This window comes from Lemur catta, chromosome 2, assembly GCF_020740605.2.
Source record: "Lemur catta isolate mLemCat1 chromosome 2, mLemCat1.pri, whole genome shotgun sequence".
NCBI classification, from domain to species: Eukaryota; Metazoa; Chordata; class Mammalia; order Primates; family Lemuridae; genus Lemur; species Lemur catta.
This window is the reverse complement of record NC_059129.1, coordinates 28,339,846-28,359,317: the sequence shown is the minus strand read 5'-3', so window position 1 is coordinate 28,359,317 and position 19,472 is coordinate 28,339,846. Positions and strand designations below refer to the sequence as shown.

General features: G+C 61.5%; 1 protein-coding gene across 4 annotated transcripts; it reads left to right on the top strand.

The window, feature by feature from the left end:
• The first annotated feature begins 1,008 nt into the window (after window positions 1–1,008).
• On the top strand, window positions 1,009–18,561 carry STX1A (syntaxin 1A). 4 transcript variants are annotated; one of them, XM_045543130.1, is made up of 10 exons: window positions 1,009–1,107; window positions 9,443–9,520; window positions 9,892–9,991; window positions 12,502–12,576; window positions 13,289–13,362; window positions 13,452–13,560; window positions 14,390–14,463; window positions 15,225–15,362; window positions 16,964–17,074; window positions 17,242–18,561. In XM_045543130.1, the coding sequence occupies exons 1-10, from the start codon at window positions 1,078–1,080 to the stop codon at window positions 17,317–17,319; spliced, it is 867 nt and encodes a 288-aa protein (XP_045399086.1). In that variant the 5' UTR covers window positions 1,009–1,077; the 3' UTR covers window positions 17,320–18,561. The 4 variants fall into 4 exon arrangements, with proteins under 4 accessions (XP_045399086.1, XP_045399084.1, XP_045399083.1 ...); XM_045543128.1 differs by lacking the exon at window positions 17,242–18,561 and having other exon boundaries at window positions 16,873–17,074; XM_045543129.1 differs by lacking the exons at window positions 1,009–1,107; window positions 17,242–18,561 and having other exon boundaries at window positions 9,441–9,520; window positions 16,873–17,074.
• Window positions 18,562–19,472: the final 911 nt, after the last annotated feature.

Genomic DNA, 19,472 nt, shown 5'->3' with positions numbered 1-19,472 from the left:
CAGTGTCCCCAGCCTGACTGCCAGCTAGCTAACCTGTGCCCATCGTCTGGGAGATGTGCCAGGCTCAGACACACTGGGCAGCAGGGGGCTGGACCGGCTCCAGAGCAATGCCTTGGCAGCCTGGGATAGGGAGCAGGGGGAGTGCCTGGCTTGAGGTCAAGAGGGTCTGGGCTACTGCACAGAAGGGACAGCTGGGGACAGTGGGGGTGGTGGGAAGGTAGGCGTGTGTGACTGCTGTTGCAACAGGATGCTGGCAGGGACCTACAGGGGAACATCGCCCCTCCACTCTCACCCCCCCATGGGTACTGCTAAGGTCTTCCCATTAGTCCCAGAGGAAGCTGGGCCCAGGCTCCCTGCCCCCAGCTTCTAGATAGGAAGCAGGACCTGAGGCCTGGGGCTGGAGCTCAGGGCTGGGGACGCAGGGAAAAGGGAAGGAGAGGGCAGTGTAACTTAAATCTCCCTTTCCCAAAGATAGAGGGGTTCCTGCGTCCCCACCGGGAGTGGAAACTAAAGGAAAAGCGGGGTCACCCAGCATCCAGCCCTGTGAACTGAGAACTCCCAGGGGAGAGGGGGGCCGAGCCCGAGTTCGGGTCGGATGATGGGAGAAGGTGGGACGGGTGGGGGCCCCGAGGCTGGAACTCTCTGGAGCAGGTTTCTGGCTGGGGGATGGGGGGCGGCGGGTGGGGACTGCAGGGGGACGCTGGAGGCCCTGTGGCAATGAAATCTGCGAGGGAGTTGCAACCTCCAGCAAATCCCCCGGGACGTGAAGGGCTCCGGGGATGAGGACCCAGGGTCCAGAACAGGGATGCGGAGCTGCAGAGTGGAGAGGGGCCTGGGGCTGCATCCCGGGCAGGGGTCACGAGTTGAGGACGCCGGGGAACGAGGCCCCAGGGCTCCGAGTGGGGCGGGGCCGGGGCGGGGGCCGGGCGGACGCTGGGCGGGGCCGGGCTGGGCGGGGCCGGGCCGGGGTCCCGGGGGCCGGGGCGGGGCCGGGCGGGCGCTGCGCAGCCGCGGGGCGGCCGCCGCGCATGCGGGGCTCACTCGGCTGCAGCCGGCGCCGCTGCCACTCCCGGGAGCATGAAGGACCGAACCCAGGAGCTCCGCACGGTGAGTCCGGCCCCGGCGCGCGGCCGCCCGCCGCCCGCACCAGCGCGCCGGACACTGCCCGCCCGGCCCCCGCGGCCGGCGAGCGCGGTGGCGGCTCCTGCGGCGCCGCTGGGCGGGAGGGAGCGGTGCGCGCCGGGGACCCCGACCCCCGTCCGGGTCCCGCCCCTCGAACCCACTCGGGGTCACGGGCCCGCGTGAGCTTGGCCTCGTTGACCCGTGGACTGGTGGCTGGAGCCCGGGGTCCTGAATAAACTTTTCGGCAATGCCTGGTTTTGGGGGGTCGGAGGGTTACTATGCGGTTTCGGTGACGGGACGGAGAGCCTGACCTCTCCCCCGCCCGTGGAGCGGGTCCTGTCTCTGCCCACCCACTGTCCCTCATCGCTGACTTCCCGTCCCCGCTCGGTGTAGACAGACGGCGGGACCGCGGTGGGAACGGCCGGGGCGGCCCCTGCCCAGACCCGCTGCGGGGCGCGCTGCGGAAACCCGGCCGTCGGTGGGGGCGGCCCCCTCGGCGGGAGCCGTCTCGCGGGGCGCCGCGCCGCCCCCGTCACCTGTGGCTCCCGTCACCTGTGGCTCGCGGTCGGGATCCTCTGTCCGCCCGGGCTCTGGGAGGGGTCACACCCACCCCCGGTCCACCTTAGGGCTTCTGGGCAGCCCGGGTTAGCTTTTCCAGACCCTTCCGGGGTTCCGTGGTCTGACTGTGACCTGGATCAATACATTTTTCCACCTATGCCTGGGAAGCACCTGGGGTGTGGCTCCTGGGGCGGGGTTTAGGGGGAGTAGGAGGATGCACAAAGGTTCCAAGTCAGCCCACCCTCCCAGCCCAGACAGAGACCCCTGCTGCCGGCTCCTCATCAACAGGGTTCCCTTCCCCTGGCCTCTGCCCTTAAGGACAGCAAGCCTGAGGGCCGGTGGGGGCAGTGAAGGAAATGAAGCCTCCCTGTGAGGGCAGGGGACAGGGCTCAAGAGCCGGTGAGCCTCATCTGATCCCCTGGCTGTGCGCCCTGCTGGCTGGCCCCACCCACTGAGCACCGGAGCCCCCCAGCCCGGTGGCTCCCAGATGCCTCTCCCTGCCACAGGGCTTAGAGCTAGAGCCCTCGGTCCCCCCTCATATGGAAAGTTTCAAGTGTCCTTTGGGCTTTTGACCGCATGGCTTGTCTTCGGTGCCCAGAGGTTTCCTGAATTGATGCCCGAGTCTCCCCTCAGCACTCCAGCCTTGTCTGCAGGCAGCCTGTGCCCGCCTGCCTCCACCTCCCCCGCGCTCTGGCCCCGGCATGACAGCCCCCACCCTGCCGTCAGACCTGTGTTGTTCCTGGCTGAGTGCCCAGCCCCTGGGGTAAAGCCCACAGGGTTTCAAAGGAAGAAGATAGTCCCCTATGTGGTATATGGTCTCCAAACGCTCCCCCCACCCGCCCTTGTGGTTGCCCTCAAGTTTCCTGTGCTCTGCTGAGTGGGAAAGACTGTTATCTTGGTGATAAATGGCTCTGTAGTGTGTTGGCTGATGTTTGGGTGCCTGGTAGGTCGGAGGAGGGTATGTGTGGGGACCAAGTGACAGGGGGAACAGCTCCTTACATGTGATGACATCATCTGGCTTGTCAGCCTTCGTCCCCTCTGCTGAAAGGGAAACTGAGGCACAAAGGAGCAGCGGCTTGCCTGGTAGATCGGGAGGTGGTAGAAAGGGGCTTTGCCTAGTCCTTGGAGATGGTCAGACTTGGGCCTGGCTGGGACTGCGGTCCCCAAGGCGAGCTTGGGTTGTGTCTTTGACACACACACACACACACACACACACACATGCTAGCCTGGGTGGTCCCTTAGATGGTGAGGCCTGGCTTTGCTTTGAACTGTCTGAGGCTTCCACTCCAGGCATCCCCCACCCTGCCCACCCCAGCTGGGCATTCAGAGCCCACGGAGGCTGTACGCACTGCTGGTGGCCCTGCCCATGAAGGGTTTCAAGCAGCCTCGAGGGGTGGCTGGCAGGAGCCCACCCCAGGTGGAGTGGAATAGTCAGTCTTGAGGGGGTGCCGTTCCTACAAGTCCCTTTCCCTCTGGGCCTGGGGTTCTTGTCTGTAAAGTGGAGATGGGAAAACCTAGAAGCCAGTTTCTCAGGGTGAGAGGCATGGTCACAGGTCTCCTGACTCCAGCTCCACATTTGGGGGAGACCTTGAACCCCAGGAGTCAGAATTTTCAGCCCAGAATCCCCAGGAATGAAGAGGCCAGTGCTGGCTGGGATGGACAGAGATGGTGCTGGGGACAGCGGCTGTGCGCACCACCCCCAACCCTCCCTCCCTCCCTCCCTCCCTCCTCCTCCTCCTCCTTCTCCTTTCTCCTTCTCCCCCCATCCAACGCCACCACATTTGGAAGGGAGGCGAAGGGAGCTTATTTATAAAAGTCACACTTGGGGAAGGAGCTGGCGTGTTTCCTCGGCGCTCTGCAGGCCAGGCCCAGCCCTCCAGCCCTCTCCAGCCCCCACCTCTCGCGGGGCTGCTGCTTCCCGTTCTGCAGAGGGAGAGAGAAGGGGGCCATTGGAGGCCCGTGGGGGGCCACACCACTGTAGCAGGCCCTCAGAGATCAGCAGGGCCACCCCAGGGTGCAGGGGGGACAGAGAGACCTAAGTGGGCAAAGACTGGGCCAGGGTCACACAGCCAGGGAGGGGCTTTGGGACAGGGCATCCCCAGACAGCCCCAGCCTGGCATGTAGTGGCCTCCACCCCTCAACTCAGAGACCTCCCTGATTTTCTTCCCTGGGGCCTCCCAAAGCTGACCTACCCCTCCCTGAGCCCAGAATGCTGTTTCCATACGGGCTGAGCCATGTGGGACAGACACATGGGACCCGCTGCAGGAGGCAGAGGACAGAGGCAGTAGGGGATGTTGGGGCAGCCGGAACCTGGAAGAAGAGAACTTGGGAAGACCCCGAAGGAAGAGCAGGATTGGAATAGAAGGAGAGAGGGGTGAGCTTGAAGAAGGGCAGAGAGGTGGGAATGCCCAACTGGGAGAGAACAGCTGGCAGTCCCGGCCCCTGGCCTCTCAGGCCCCCTCAGGTCTAGACCGGGACCAGCTCACCCAGGCAGCCAGGCAGGCCTGGATGGGGAAGCCCAGTGTCCCCTTGGCCCACCGGTTCCCTTCTCTCTCTCCTGTTGCTGGGAAGAGACTGGTGGTTGGTCTCTCTCTGCTCATTTTCTCATCTGGAAAATGATGTTCACTGCCTCGCAGGGCAGCATTTCTGCCCTAGATGAATGGGCATAGGGCAGGGTCTCCCTCCTTCCCTCCTGTTACCTCCCTGGGGTCTCCCAGAATAAACGGTGGATCTGGGCAGATTTTCCTTCAGGGTGCAGGTGGAATGGCCCTCCTGGACCATCTAGTCCAACCTTCTATCTTACAGATCAGAAAACTGAGGTCCAGAAAGGGACCTGGAGCTGCCTCCCTGAGCTGCTCTGGGGCCCTGCTAAGGGGCAGGCTCTGCTGAGCAGGGACCTGGTGTCGGAGGCACAGGGAATACACAGACCCGGAGGGTGGGGATGGGGGAGGGGATCGGACTGGAGAGCCCTCTTTCCTGGAGACCCAGCCTGGCCTCTTACACACCCCTGACTCAGCTCCCGGCCTCTCTGCACTAGTGATATTGACTTTGATTAGTCATTTAAGAGAGGAAGGGAAAAAAATAGCCCTCGAGGCAGACAACAGCAACTCTGCTCAGCAGCAATGAATCAACTCTGCTGGCTGGCCTGAGCCCTCCCCTGGGACAGACCTGGAGGCTGCCTGGCCTCCGTGCCTCTTGGAGGAATCGGACTCCTGCTTCCAGGAAGGTGCCCTGGAATCCTGGAGCCTGTGCCAGGGGAGACCACCAGGGCTGCCCCGCCTCCGCATGCACAGTGGTTCTGCGGGGTCTCCTCTTCCTGCCGGCTCCAGACAGCTCTCCCAACTTCCATTCCTGATTGGAGGTGGTGAGGCCAGAGCTGGGACAGCAGGTCAGAGCCTCGAGGTGACCAGACTAGTGGTTCTCAACGCCTGGGGGTGAGAGTGCTTTGAAAAAACTTAACCTCACTATTCAGTCTGATTCAGTCTCGCTAGGGTGGAACCCTGGAAGCTATGTTTTTTAAGTCCCCCCAAGGGATTCTGGTGCCACGCCACTTTGAAAACCACAGATTAAGGACACACTGAATGTCGGGTGGATGGAAGTGGAGGAGGAAGAGGGTGGGTGCCCCCAGGTTTCTGATTTGCAGGGCCCTGGGACACAGAGGGTTTTGAACCTGGGAGTTCAAGAGGTGGGTCCTGGCTTAAGCCAGGTGGCACGCGAAGTGCCCATATGATATGTGGGTGTATCGGCCATAAGATATTTGGGCCTTTGAGCTTGTAACTGCCCCATGGCTCCGGCTGCCACCTGCACACCAAAGCCTCCCAACACTGTAACTCCATTGCAGCCTCCACCCCGGAGCCATTGCTGTTGCCTGGAGAGGGTTGTTAGATTCCCAAGGGAGCTGGGGCCCTAATCACTCAACACATGTCTGGGTGCCCACTTTTTGCATGTGTACAGTGTCCACCCTGGCCAGCCCAAGACACCAGGAAGACAGCATGCCAGGCTAACCTCATTATTTAGTTCCGTTTTCGTCAGGAGTGTCTGGGTTGGGAGACAGAGGCGGTGGGGGTGGGGCTCTGACATCCTACGTCCTTGTCAATTTATTCAGTGTCCAATGGGAACTGATTGAGGTCTGAGTTGATCTAGAGGATGTCTCTAGAAGGGTGCCGCAGGGCTCTGGCTTGGATGTGGATGCGGTTGCAGGGGGCAACAGAGTCAAGAGTCTCAGGAGGCCGGGCGTGGTGGCTCACGCCTGTAACCCTAGCACTCTGGGAGGCCGAGGTGGGAGGATCACTCGAGGTCAGGAGTTCGAGACCAGCCTGAGCAAGAGCGAGACCCCGTCGATACTAAAAATAGAAAGAAATTATCTGGACAACTAAAAATATATATAGAAAAAATTAGCCGGGCATGGTGGCACATGCCTGTAATCCCAGCTACTCGGGAGGCTGAGGCAGTAGGATCGCTTAAACCCAGGAGTTTGAGGTTGTTGTGAGCTAGGCTGATGCCACAGCACTCACTCTAGCCCGGGCAATAGAGCGAGACTCTGTCTTAAAAAAAACAAAAAACAGTCATCAGGATCCCACAAACTGAAACAAGGATCAGAATAAATGAAGAAATGCGACAGTAGCAGGGCGTGGCATATGCCTGGCATCCCAGCTACTTGGGAGGCCAAAGTGAAAGGATCGCTTGAGCCCAGGAGTTCAGGGCTGCGGTGAGCTATGATTGTGCCACTGTACTCTTCAGTCTGGGTGACAAAGTGAGACCCTGTCTTTAAAAAAAAAGAGAGAGAAAGAAAAGAAAAGACATGAAAACAGGAAAAAAGTCCCTCACTTGAGCCCAAAATTCAGTTGCATAGACAATGGTGGGGAAGGGTGTGGGGTTTTCCTTGGTAGGAAGTGCTAAATGATCACTTAGGTGATCTCTGGCTGCATTAATAGAGGTAGACCATACAGAAAGAGGGAGGGGATGGGTCAGATCTTTGGCCCTGCTCAGACCACAGTCAGCAGCAGATTGGGTTTGTGTGCTATACTGCAGAACACAGAGGCAGAGCGGAACAAGTCTGGGGCAGGGGCTGCAATTTGGGGCCCCTGGGAAAGATCTGAAGGTGAAGGAATGCTTAATCTGAGGAACCCAGAGATATGGATGCTACCTTCACATTTCCCGATAGGTTCTTTATGGCCTGGGGCCAAACCACAGGACAGGGAAGGACTTTAACAATTGGGTTGCCCAGGATGGGCAGAGCTGCCTGGGAAATCTAGTGAGTGCTCCGTCACAGGAGGCATGCAAGCTGAGGCTGGAAACTGAGGCCAGGAGGACTTTGCAGGGCCTGAGAGTCTGCAGCTGTGGCTCCAACAGGGATGTAAATAGTGTGTGGGCATGAGACACTGATGGTGGGGCGGAGGCTTCTGAAAGGAGGTGGCATCCAAGGCTGAGGGGAATGTCAGCTTCCTGGAATCACAGTGGGTGGATTGTAGGGCAGGAGACAGTTAGGGGTGCGGTGTGGTAGGGCAGTGGGGTGAAAGGAGGGGTGGGGTGCAAAGCCCTGAGGAGGAAGAGGTTGGGAGGACTTGGTGAGCAGGGGTTCCCTGGGAGCATCCCCTCTGGGTTTTGCTTGGAGCCACAGCTGATGTGGCCCAGGCTGGGAGGTCAGGCCCTCAACCCTCTGACTGGCTTTGGGGCCAGACTGAATGCCACCTCCAGAGTGTACACCAACCTGGGTGCCCCAGGCAGACCCTGGCCTGGCCTCCCCTGCCCCAGCTCTGCCCTCATAGGTGGAACATCTGGAGGAGGGTGTGGGCCGCTCTCCCGCCCACCTCTGTTGGAGAAACTTCCCGACCCAGCCTTCAGCTCGCTGGGGAGGCCACCGGGCTAGCAGGGCGGGCTGGCTGCACGCCTGGAGAAGATATGTCTTCGTTTTCCAGATGGGCAAGCTGAGGCCAGGAGAGGCACCAGCCAGGATGCCAGCAGTCACTGAGGGCAGGGCAGGGGCTCGCTCAGCAGGCTGCAAGGAGAATTTTCCACCTCTTTCCCCAGAGCAGAGCTGGAAAATTCTCCTTCCGCCCTTTCTCATCCCCCCTCTCCTCCGGGCACCAGGACAGAGAGGGCTGGGTGCTGCATGGCAGGAACTCCTGGGGCCACTTCCCAACCCAGCAGGCTGCCCAGGGTGGGGAGCTGGGCTCCTGCAAGCTATGCTCTGCCTCAGTTTCCCTAGGGAGTGCTCCTCTGACTCAACTCCTAGGCCTGGCTTGGTCTGAAAGTGTGACTATGGCTCCTAGATTCTCTGTGATTAGGGGAGGGGGCTTGATAGGGAAGGGGCGGCCACCTGGTGCCACCACAGGCAATTGTAGGGAGTGGGAACAAGGATTTATTTTAGCTGCTGGGGGAGGAGGTGGGATCTCTTGATGTGAGGCCCCTCTGAGCCGCCTCCAGAAATACTCCCAGTCACCCCTCTCCTGGCTGGTCCCCATTTGGTGGGGTTAGGGGGCCTGTGGACCCCAAACACTGCGCCTTAGAGAACATGCTCGGCTTTCCCGCCCTTTCTGCACCTCCCTCCCTGCGGCCAGGCCTCACTGTCCCCATGTCACAGCAGAGCAGACAGACTCAGATGGGAAGCCCCTCAGCTGCTTGGTGTCTGCTGGGGCTGGGGCCCAGCCCGGTGGGTCCCCTCAGCTTTCCCAGCCCCTCCACCTCCGTCTGCCTCGGTCCTGGCAAGAGGGCACCAAGGCGGGCCCCGTGCTGAGCTGGGCCGTACCTGTTCCCACAGGGTGCTGAGAATGAGGTGGGGCTGAGCCCTAAACCCCAGGCTGAGCAGTGTCGGTCCCTGCCCTAGGGTGGCCACCTGGGTATCCTTGCCTTGGCTGTGCAGCGGGACCTTGGCCTTGGCCAGCAGATTGGGCTGACCCTGGCCGACTCGAGGTGTCAGGGGTAGACAGTAATGACCGTGGCCAGCATCCTGGGCAGCCAGAGGTGTAATTACCTCTGCCCCATGATGGGGGTGGCTTTTGTACAGCTGCTCCTGGGGCAGCAGGGTGGGGCCTATGCCTGTGGCAGGCCCCGAGCCAAGTGGCAATGTGACCGGCCCCTTGCGCCTGCCAGGCCCAGCTCTGGGGCTGGGAGGAAGGAGGACCAATGTCCAACGTCCCGATGGACAGGGAGAAAGAAGATTCCTAAGACGCCGCGTGGGCAAAGCTGCACCCAGCAGCGCCCCTCACAGGCAGTGTCTCCCAGGCCTGTCGGGGGCACTATGGAGATGGCCCCATGTCTGAGCCGTCCCTCCCCTGGGGCAGGGTTTGGTGGTGCCCAGGGCCGGGACGGAGTGGGCAGGCCTCACCCTGCAGGGCCCGCCCTGGGAAGGGAGCTTGGGACCTCTGGGCTCCACCTGGATGGAAACCACTGGCCAGGAGAGTAGGGAGTGCGGCTCCCAGGAATCTGTCCCAGGCAAGGCCTGGGGACCCCGGGGGGCCAGACAGAGGCCATCCCAGCTGCAGGGAGGGGCAGGCAGCTAGGCAGGAGACAGAGTCTTTGGCCTCGAGGCCGAGACCTGGCCCTGGCACCCACTTGACAGGCAAGGCCTCTCTCCTCCTGCTGGGTCCCCAGCAACCCTCCAGTTCTCACTGGGGCCGGCAGCTGAGGGCACAGCCAGGCCTGTTCTTGTCCTGCCCAGAGGCCCCCAGAAGGGAGGGGGCCGGGCCGGGCCATGGAGCTGCACGCTGTGCGCCTGCATGTGCCATGACAGATCCATTCACATGTGCACCACCCTGTGCAGGCCAAGGACAGCGATGATGATGATGATGTCACCGTCACCGTGGACCGAGACCGCTTCATGGATGAGTTCTTTGAGCAGGTGGGAGCCAGCACACCCCACCTCTCCCCATGTACTACCCGACCTTGGGTGGCCACCTCTCGCTTCGGCGCCAGGCCCTGGGCACTTACACACCCCCTGTGCCTGACTCCACAGCCCAGCGACAGCAACTAGTGAGCTCATGAAGGCACTTTGAGGGCAAATAGATGGAAGCTCAGCATGGAGCAAAGTTTGGGGTCCCCTCTTCCCCACCTCGGAAGTACACCTGGGAGCGGCCACTCCCCACGCCCCACCTCCCGAAGCCTGGCCCCGGCTCTCCCTGAGCCCTGACCTCGGCCCTACTTGGGCCAAGCCCCAGGCCTGAGAAGCCCCTCCCCAGATTTTCTCCTCCTGACCCTGGCCTTGGCCCGCAGGTGGAGGAGATCCGGGGCTTCATTGACAAGATCGCCGAGAACGTGGAGGAGGTGAAGCGGAAGCACAGCGCCATCCTGGCCTCCCCCAACCCCGACGAGAGTGAGTGTGTGGGTTGCGGGCACAGGTTTCAGGCCCCACAGGCCTCCACGAAGGGGCTCCTGCCAGGGGGCGCTCATGGAACCCCAGTGCCCCTCATTGCTGTTGGGCAGAGGGGGGCCTGGGCTGGCCAGGCTGGGAAGGGTCCCATGGGAAGCCTCAGGAAACACAGCTGTCCCCAGCCTGGCGTTGAGGGGTCAGTGCCCAGTATCGCTGGCCATGGGACCGGGTCTCATGCAAAGACTTGGGTGGTGGCAGGGGTGACCCTCCTCGGGCCGGGCCTGGGTGGGTCAGGTGGCCAGCCCCGCCCTCCCTGTGTAAGCTGGCTTTTTCGAAGGTGACAGGGCTGGCTGCTGCCCTGGGCTTCTGGGGGGCGGGAAGCAGAGAGGGAGCTGTCTCTGATCAATAGGAGGCCCTGCCTTGCCCCGCCCCACCCCACCCCTTGCCTCCCGGGGAGCAGATGGCAGCTCCGCAGCGCTGTGGGAGGGCAGGCCGGCCAAGCAGGCAGAGCTTCCGGAAAGAGCTGGCAGCCCTGGCGCCTGGCCACGTGGTACCCCGGAGCGGGCATTCTCGGGGCTCCAGGAAGTCACCCTTCTCCCGCCACACAAGATTCCACTCCCTAGACAGGCCCTGTGACCGACCCGGCCCCCACATTCCTGTTGAGATGGTGGTTGCTACACTAAGACGCCAGGCTGAGCACGAGCACGCAGGCCCCCTCGTGCCCTCCCCAGGTGTTCCAGGAGAGGCCTGGCCACCCAGGTGCCCATGGTTGGATCATCTTCTCACCTCCAGCACTGCCTCCCTGTCCACGGCCCCTCACCCTCAAACCCACTGGCATCTTCAAGAACCCAGAATAAATCCTTCCGCAGCCCCCAGTGTGCTTGAACCCAGGCCAGGGCCACACCCACCAAGCCCAGGGCCAGGCCCTCGGAAGGCAGAACGGGTGAGGTGGGAGCTAAGGAAGGAGAGGGACCTCCTAGGGAAGGGGACACTCGGGGCAGCCATCGTGCTTTGCCCCTCTCCCCGGAGATCTGTCTGGATGGCAGCACGTGACACATGTCTGTGCCCAGATATATCTGGGTCGCTGTGTGTCCCTGTGTGGGTTGCTCCTGCTAAGGGTCAGAAGGTGACTGACTGTGGGGTAGGGACAGAGTTCTATACAGGTCAGGGGAGGAGCCTCCCAATTGCTAGCAGGTGGGAGGGCATCGGGGGCTTCCTCTCTCGGGGGTCCCTCATGCTGTCTGTACTTCTTCCCCATGTCAAACACAGTCAGAAGGGACCAGTTCAGAATCACCACCCATGACCTGGCTGAGTACCAGGCTCTCAGCAAGGGAGGGGGCTCCCAGGTGGGGGGTCCAGGGCAGAGGCGGAGGGAGCAGAGTTACTGAGGAGTCACGAGAAGAGACGGCAGAGAGTGGGGGGCTTTCCTGGGCTAAGGCTCGCTCTGCCTGCTCTGGGGGCCGCCATCCGGGCTGGGCTATTTTGGGTCTGAGCAAAAGAGGCTGAGACATCAGAGCAGCTGGTAACCGAGTTTTCCTTTGTTCTTACGAATGAGGCGCCCTCCTCCGCTCCTCCGAACCCCTCTTCCGCACCCCACCCCACTCGCACTCCACTTGGGAGGATCCCATGTAGGGCCTTCCTGATAGAGCTCTGTCAACTCCCCTCCGCAGTGCACTCTGGGAGAAACCCCCCAGAGGCAGCAGAGGGCGGTTGGAACTTAGGTTGGAACTCGGTCCGGCATCTCCAGGGGGGAGTCCTGGGGATGCCCTTAGGCTTGGGTGTTGCCAGCCAGCCCCTCTCAGGGAAGGTGAACTAGGCACCCCCATGGACTCGGCCAACTTCAGGGAAGAAGGGCCAGAAACACTATGCCACCGCCTCCCCCAGCTTCACCTCTCCTAGGCCCCAGCTACCTGCCACCGCCAGGAGCAACTGTGCCCCAGGGCCCACCTCTTCGAACCTCTTCTCCATCAGCTGCCACCCAGGCCATCCACCCCCCCATGGGGCACTCCACTGAGCTCAGCACCTGGGGAAAGGCCCCACCCAGGGTGTTTGAGGCTGTGACTTTGGGCAATGTGGGGTTGGGGGGCTTCTCCCTCCTTGACCCCCTGTCAGCCCACTGGATGGCTGCTGCTTACCCTCCTGGGCCAGGTAATGCCAGGTGAGCCTGCGCCCCCCACCTTCGACTCAGGCAAGTATCAAGTCAGTGTTCCTCGAGCCAACTCCAGCATCGCCAGCTGCTCCACAATTATTTCTGCCTTAAATTTAGACCCATCTGTTATCTACAGGGGGTGGGGGCGCCAGCGACGGAGGAGGGGAGGCTCCTTGAAAGGCAGCACAAGAGGGGGTGAGGCTGCAGCTGGTGTGGCCCTGGCAGAGCCTGAGCCAGGGGAAGAGAGGAGACTTGGGGTCTGCCCAGAGCCCCCCCATTGAGCCCCCCATGCAGGAGGCTGAGCCTGAATGGCAGGCAGGGAAGGAGCCCAGGGGCTCTACCCCCGCCCCTTCTGCCTCCCCAGAGACGAAGGAGGAGCTGGAAGAACTCATGTCCGACATAAAGAAGACAGCGAACAAAGTTCGTTCCAAGTTAAAGAGTGAGTCAGGCTCCCAGATGTGTCTGGGGGTGGTTGGGGGGCCTCTAGGCCTGCTTGCTCCGTGTAGCCAATGGGGTCTCACTAACTCTGAGGGCTACACTGGATCTCACTTTCCTTTATGAGGGCAGCAGCGTGTGCCCGTTCACTCAGCAGCTACTTGGCCAGGCCCTAGCTGGGCCTAGGGACACAGATGCTGGGGCTTTATCCAGGGAGTGCTCTGCTCTGGGCACTGCCCCTTACTTCTGTTTAAGAGGGTCTAAGAAGTGGCCAGCACCTCCTGGTCTCGAGCAAAAGCCCCTGTACGCTCACGTGAACACAGACGTGCACACCCATGAATGCCGAGGCCTCGGGCACACGCCCTGCAGGTTGTGGCCACCTGGCCGTCCCAGCTCTGGACACGGCCTCTTGTGCACAGCCTCTCTGAGTGCAGAGGCACAGGGTGGCCTGAGCCACCAGCCCTTGCACACAGTAGGTGCTCACACACAGCTCGGGTGTGCCTGAGGCCTCACAGGTGGGTGGGTGGGTGTGCGCTCACACAGGTGCACACGCTTCGCTCCTCCTCCCATCAGTGCCTGGTGCTTCCCTGACCCCACCACTCACGGGCCACACATGGCGCCCCCAGGGCAGCTGGGGAGCCAGATCTGGGTGTGTGGGTTGGGGGGCGGTGGCGAAGGTGGGCAGCCTGTGGCCAGCAGCCATCTGTTCCCCCCAGGCATCGAGCAGAGCATTGAGCAGGAGGAAGGCCTGAACCGCTCCTCAGCTGACTTGAGGATCCGGAAGACACAGGTGCAGGCTGGGACTCTTGGGTGGGCGGGCACTTGAGCCTCTGGGTCTCTCTGGGGCCTGACACCTGCACCCCCATCTTGGACCCCCAGCACTCCACGCTGTCGCGAAAATTTGTGGAGGTCATGTCAGAGTACAACGCAACGCAGTCTGACTACCGCGAACGCTGCAAGGGCCGCATCCAGAGGCAGCTGGAGATCAGTAAGCGGGGGGGGGGGCCTGGGTTAGATGGGTAGGGGGTGTGGGCTGGAGGGGCGTGGCCCATGACCTGGAGGGGCGCGGTGGGGGCTGGAGGGGCGGGGCCCAGGGTTAGATGGGTAGGGGGTCGGGGCTGGAGGGGCGGGGCCCAGGGTCTGGAGGGGCGGGGCCTAGGGGTTAGACGGGTAGGGGGTTGGGGCTGGAGAGGCGGGGCCCAGGGCTAGAGGGGCGGGGTGGAGGCTGGAGGGGCGGGTCCTAGGGGTTAGATGGGTAGGGGGTGGGGGCTGGAGAGGCGGGGCCCAGGGCTAGAGGGGCGGGGTGGGGGCTGGAGGGGCGGGTCCTAGGGGTTAGATGGGTAGGGGGTGGGGGCTGGAGAGGCGGGGGCCCAGGGCTAGAGGGGCGGGGGTGGGGGCTGGAGGGGCGGGGCCAAGGGGTTAGATGGGTAGGGGTGGGGGCTGGAGGGGCGGGGCCCAGGGGTTAGCTGGGTAGGGGGTGGGGGCTGGAGAGGCGGGGCCGGGCGGGGTGGGGGCTGGAGGGGCGGGTCCTAGGGGTTAGATGGGTAGGGGGTGGGGGCTGGAGAGGCGGGGCCCAGGGCTAGAGGGGCGGGGTGGGGGCTGGAGGGGCAGGTCCTAGGGGTTAGATGGGTAGGGGGTGGGGGCTGGAGAGGCGGGGCCCAGGGCTAGAGGGGCGGGGTGGGGGCTGGAGGGGCGGGTCCTAGGGGGTTAGATGGGTAGGGGGTGGGGGCTGGAGGGGTGGGAGCTGGAGGGGCGGGGCCTGGGGCTCATGCTGAGCTCCAGGGAGAGAGCCAGGCTCAGTGTGACCCCACTGGCAGCTGGCCGGACCACAACAAGTGAGGAGCTGGAGGACATGCTGGAGAGTGGGAACCCCGCCATCTTTGCCTCTGGGGTGAGTGTGACCTTCCATGACCCACCTACCATGTCCCCCTACCATGACCCCTAGTATGTGTGCAAAGTGCTGGGTTTGGACAGCATTTGGACATAGCCACCTTGTAAGGTAGGTTTTAGAGGAGGGAAGGCCAAGTCCCAGAGAGGGGAAGGGACCAGGCTGAGATATCGTAAACGTTAGTGGCAAAAGTGGAATCAGGACCCCGTCTCCTGGTGCCTCCCATGTGGATCCACTTCCTTGCTGCCCTTGACTACTTGCCAACGGCCAGGGGCCCCTCCCATCATCCTTGGGACCTTTTTGTCCTCCCGGAGGACATTTGGCTATCTTTACGTTCAAGTGAAGCTCTGTGCTATGCCGTGAAGCAGGTGCTTCCGGGGAGGTGGCACACAGGTGTGGGAGGCGGCTGGGGGTGTGGGTTCCAGGAGGAGAGAGGGGAGGGGTGGGGAGAAAGGCAGTTCCAGGCCTGGATCTATGGGGCAGTCAGCTTGGGCTCTGCAAAATGCTGTTGAAAGAGCTCTTACTTACTGAGCACTTACTATGTGGTGAGCACAGGTGAGGAGTGTTATTAGCCCATGATAGATAGGAAATTGGGTCACAGAGAAATTAGGTAACAGCTAGCAGGTGGTAAAGCCAAGCAGCGAGGTGGGCAGGGCTGTGGCTAGGGAGGAAGCCGCAGGCCCCTTCCAGAGCAACTCTGCCTGTCCCAGTGGCCCTCCTGCTCCGCCCGCCCACCCAGCTCTGCGTCCGCTGCCACCCCCTAGATCATCATGGACTCCAGCATCTCGAAGCAGGCTCTGAGCGAGATTGAGACGCGGCACAGTGAGATCATCAAGCTGGAGAACAGCATCCGGGAGCTGCATGACATGTTCATGGACATGGCCATGCTCGTTGAGAGTCAGGTGAGCGCCCGGGTCCCCACAGCTCAGCCCACAGCAGCACGCAGGGCTGCACTAACCCCTCCCCTTTCTGCCTGACATGCTGCCCTGTCCGGGAGGGACCAAGTCCTCAGGTAACCAACTACCCACTGTTGAAATTGCCGCCAGGGCCCTGCCCTCCTGAAGGACTCTATTCTCTGCATGGCCCTGCATGGCCCCACCCACCTCCACCCAGCCCTGCCCTGGCTCATTCACCGACCGACCGTCTAGCATGGGGCCAGGTGGACCCGGCGCTTTCCTAGGAGCTGGAGGTGTAGCAGTGACCAGGACAGCTGAGGGGCCTGCTTCCTGGAGCGAATGGATGTTAGGTGAAGTCTGTGTAAGAACAAATGGAATGTTCTCCAGTGGTACCAGGTGCTCAGGTGTTAGGAGGAGGCAGTGTGATAGGACAGTGGTGCTCAATATTGAAACTGCCTGGGAATCACGTGGAGGACTTGTTGTAAGTTTCTGCGTCCCCATTCCCAGAGACTGATAGGTTGAGGTGGGGCCCGTGAATGTGCATTGGACAAGCTCAAGGGTGATGCCGACGCTGCTGGTCTGAGGCCACTTGCAGTCACACTGATAGAATGACGGGGACGGCCACTTTGGAGGGGAGTGCTCAAGGAAGCCCTTTCCAAGAAGGGAGCATTTGAGCTGATACCAGAAAAGGTGAACAGGAGCCAGCCGTGAAGGCTTCCCAGGGAAGACTGAAGAGCTGCCCCCAGGCAGGAGGACAGCGAGGCCAAGGCCCGAGCCTGGCAAGAGCTGGACTTACTTGAGGAGCGGAAAGGAGGCCCACGGGGCCGGGGCGCAGGCAGCGGTCAGAGCTGAGATGAAGGCTGCGATGGACGCGGCCTTGGCAGGCAGTGCTGAGACACGTGGAGTCTCTTCTAGACTGGGGGGTTAAGTGTAGGAGTGACATGTCCTTAGGAAGTAGGGAGGCCACGAGGAAGCTGCTCCTGCCATCCTGGCGAGAGACAGACCATGGCGACGTGGACACCAGTGAAGGCGATGGGCTTGGAGAGGGAGACATGCCCTGGGAGTCTTGTGGGACATTCACAGTCACATTGGCCTCCGAGGGCAGCATGGGACCAGATTACAGGGTCCAAGAAGGCTGTGAGGCTGAGCAAGGGGTCAGTCAGAGCTGGAAGGAGCCATCATGCCTGAGGAGGATGGAGCGGGGACTCCCCTGGGGTCACCCTAGGAGCTATGGCCAGGGCAGGCCCAGAGGCCAGCCCACCCACTCCTGTCCCTGCCTTCCTCTGCCTGGCACCGTCCTCTCTGGCATCAGCACAGGGGTCAGGGCCCCAGCTGAGCGTTCTCTGCATGGTCCCCAAGCCTTGGCTGAGACTGCATGGCCACTTCCACCCCCAGGATGGCTGCTCTGCGGGGAGAGGTGGGGTCTGCCCTGGGGAGCCTGCTGTGCCCACGCCGCCCTGTCCCAGGTACCTGGCTCTACCCGCCCTTCTCACACCCCCTTTTTCTCCCTCTCTAGCCTCAGGGTGCTTTCCTGAAGTCCTGCCCTGAGACCCCTCACGACCCTGAGGAGGGGACCCTCTGGAACTCGGGTGCCCCCGGCCCTGCAGGGGGAGATGATTGACAGGATCGAGTACAATGTGGAGCACGCGGTGGACTATGTGGAGAGGGCCGTGTCTGACACCAAGAAGGCCGTCAAGTACCAGAGCAAGGCGCGCCGGGTCAGTAGCCCCAGCTGTGCCCGAGCCCACATCCCAGCACCCGTTAGGGCTGGCCATCCCTCAGTCCCCTGCCCCAGGCTGTCACCTTCCCCACTTAGATCCCCAGACTCGGTTCATCCCTCCCTACCCCTGAGCTGTCTGAGGCCCTCCTGCCTGCTCCCCTGCAGAAGAAAATCATGATCATCATCTGCTGTGTGGTCCTGGGCATCATCATCGCCTCCACCTTTGGCGGCATCTTCGGATAGAAGCCCCCAACCTGCCACTCCACTTCAGACAGCCACCCCAAGGAGGCCTCTGGCTGCTGCTGCCTGGCTGGGTTGCCCTCCCCACCCCCACCTCTGGCTCAGAGCACTCTCCTTCCCGCCCCATACTGCGCCATTCTCTGCCATGGGCCCTCCAGTCCCACCCTGCCCTGAGCTGTGTCGTGTGCATGATCTTTGTGACAGTGTCGTCTGTACAGAAGAGACAGAGGGAAATAGCCAGTGGGCCCTGGCCACCTCCCTTTACCAGGCAGGGCTGCCCAGGGCGGCCCACACTACTCTTCCTTGCCTCCAGTAATACCACTCAGGCCTGGGGGCTGCCCTTTCCTGGGATCAAGGGTCTTTCTGGACCCCAACCTTGCATCTAGCTGACCTGCCCACCTGCCCTGTCCTCTGGCCTCTCCAGCTGTCCCCACAAGCCGAGCCCCAAGGGGTGGGGACCAGCTGGCCACATGGTGCTGCTTTTCAGGTTAGGGGAGGGGTGGCCTTGAGTGACAGCCCAGCTCCAAGCCTCTAATAGCTGATCACTGCCAGGGAGGCTAAGGGTGCTGTGGCTTTGGACCATATCAAGACCAGGCTTCCTCCCCTGCACAGGGGCAAAGTCCAACAGGCCTTCAGCCTCAACTTCCCTTCCCACATTCCTGCAGCCCCAGGAGCAACCCCTCTGGGCTAAGCCCAACCCCAGGAGACCCTCTGGAAGAGGCTGGCTGGTGTCCAGTCCCAGCCACCCCTGCAGCTCGAGGCAGAGCAGGCCTCAGTCCAGTCCTCAAGCCAGTGTTGCATGTTTGGGACAGCAGTCCCTGCTCTCTTGTGCCCCAGGAAGTCAGCTATCACTTCAGGCCTGCAATCTCATCCTGCCCTTGCCGTCCCCCATTGATGTGCCACATGGGTGTCAGTGTCTCGGATGCAGTATTCAGCAGCCAGCCAGGGAGGGCCGCCTCCCCCTCCCCACTATCTTGGGGCTTCTTGTCAGAAACGTGCCCCTGCCCCAAGACCACTCTCCCTCGTCGACAGGCAAGGAGTGTGCATGCGAGTGCATGCAGTAGGGGGTGGGGCCGTGTCTGGGTGCCCCATCTGCCCTCAGCTTTGCTCCTGCCCAGTGACTGTGACCACTGTCCGTGTTGCCTTCTTCAAAGCGACTCCCTCCCACCCCTTCACCAAAGGTCTTGGTACAACCAGCTGCCCATTTTGTGAAATTTTTATGTAGAATAAACATTTGTATCTGTACCAGGCCTCTGCTCTAGATTTCTGTCCCTCTGCAGTGTCACAGCCTTAGGACTCAGTGATGAATGTATGTGCTGCTAAAAGAAAGAGCCTCACAGGCAAAGGATCCCACTGTCCATGCCCCCAAAGGCCTTCAACTTCCTCAGGCCCATCTCTGGCCATTCAGTGGGTAACATCCAGGCTCTTCTATGAAGATAGGCCCAGCATCCCCTCACCGCAGAGGCCTGGAATCTGGTATCTGGAGGAGACGCTCTCGTGGGGGTTAGACCTCCTCCCAGACAACCGCCCCATCCCTGGATGTCTTAGCTCCTGTTTAACACCTGGTGCTGTTCTGTACTGCCATGCCTACATCTTGTCCCTCTTCCCACTTGGCCCCCAAGTCTCCAGTGACCACTAGATCGCCTCGTATCAGCCTGCTAGACAGCACCCCATATACCCCACAGCAGGACCGGCTCTAAGCCATTAGCGATTGGGCCAGAGACTGGCCTGAGGCATCTAGACGCTGTGCTTCTCAGCAGCTGACCGTGGGAAACCAGGGCAGAGGCCACAGGCCAGTGGGACCACGAATACACTTAATCTTGCCCGGCCCAACTCTGCCTAGTGTCATAACATGGTTATATGTGATGTGCCCTGAACCAAAGGGTTCTGTGTTCCTTGTAGACTGAAAGAATCCTTTCATGCCTTTAAGTTCATTAAACCTAACTCCTGCCTGGGGACTCAAGTAGTAGCATCCACCCACATCTGGTGAGGATCACAGAGCTGGGAGATGCCAGAGCCACAGTTGCACAAAAAATGATTTATTGCTTTTAAAACAAAATAAGATGCTCTTGGAGAACTTTTTTTTTTTTTTTTAAGACAGAGTCTCACTTTGTTGCCCAGGCTAGAGTGCTGTGGCGCCAGCCTAGCTCACAGCA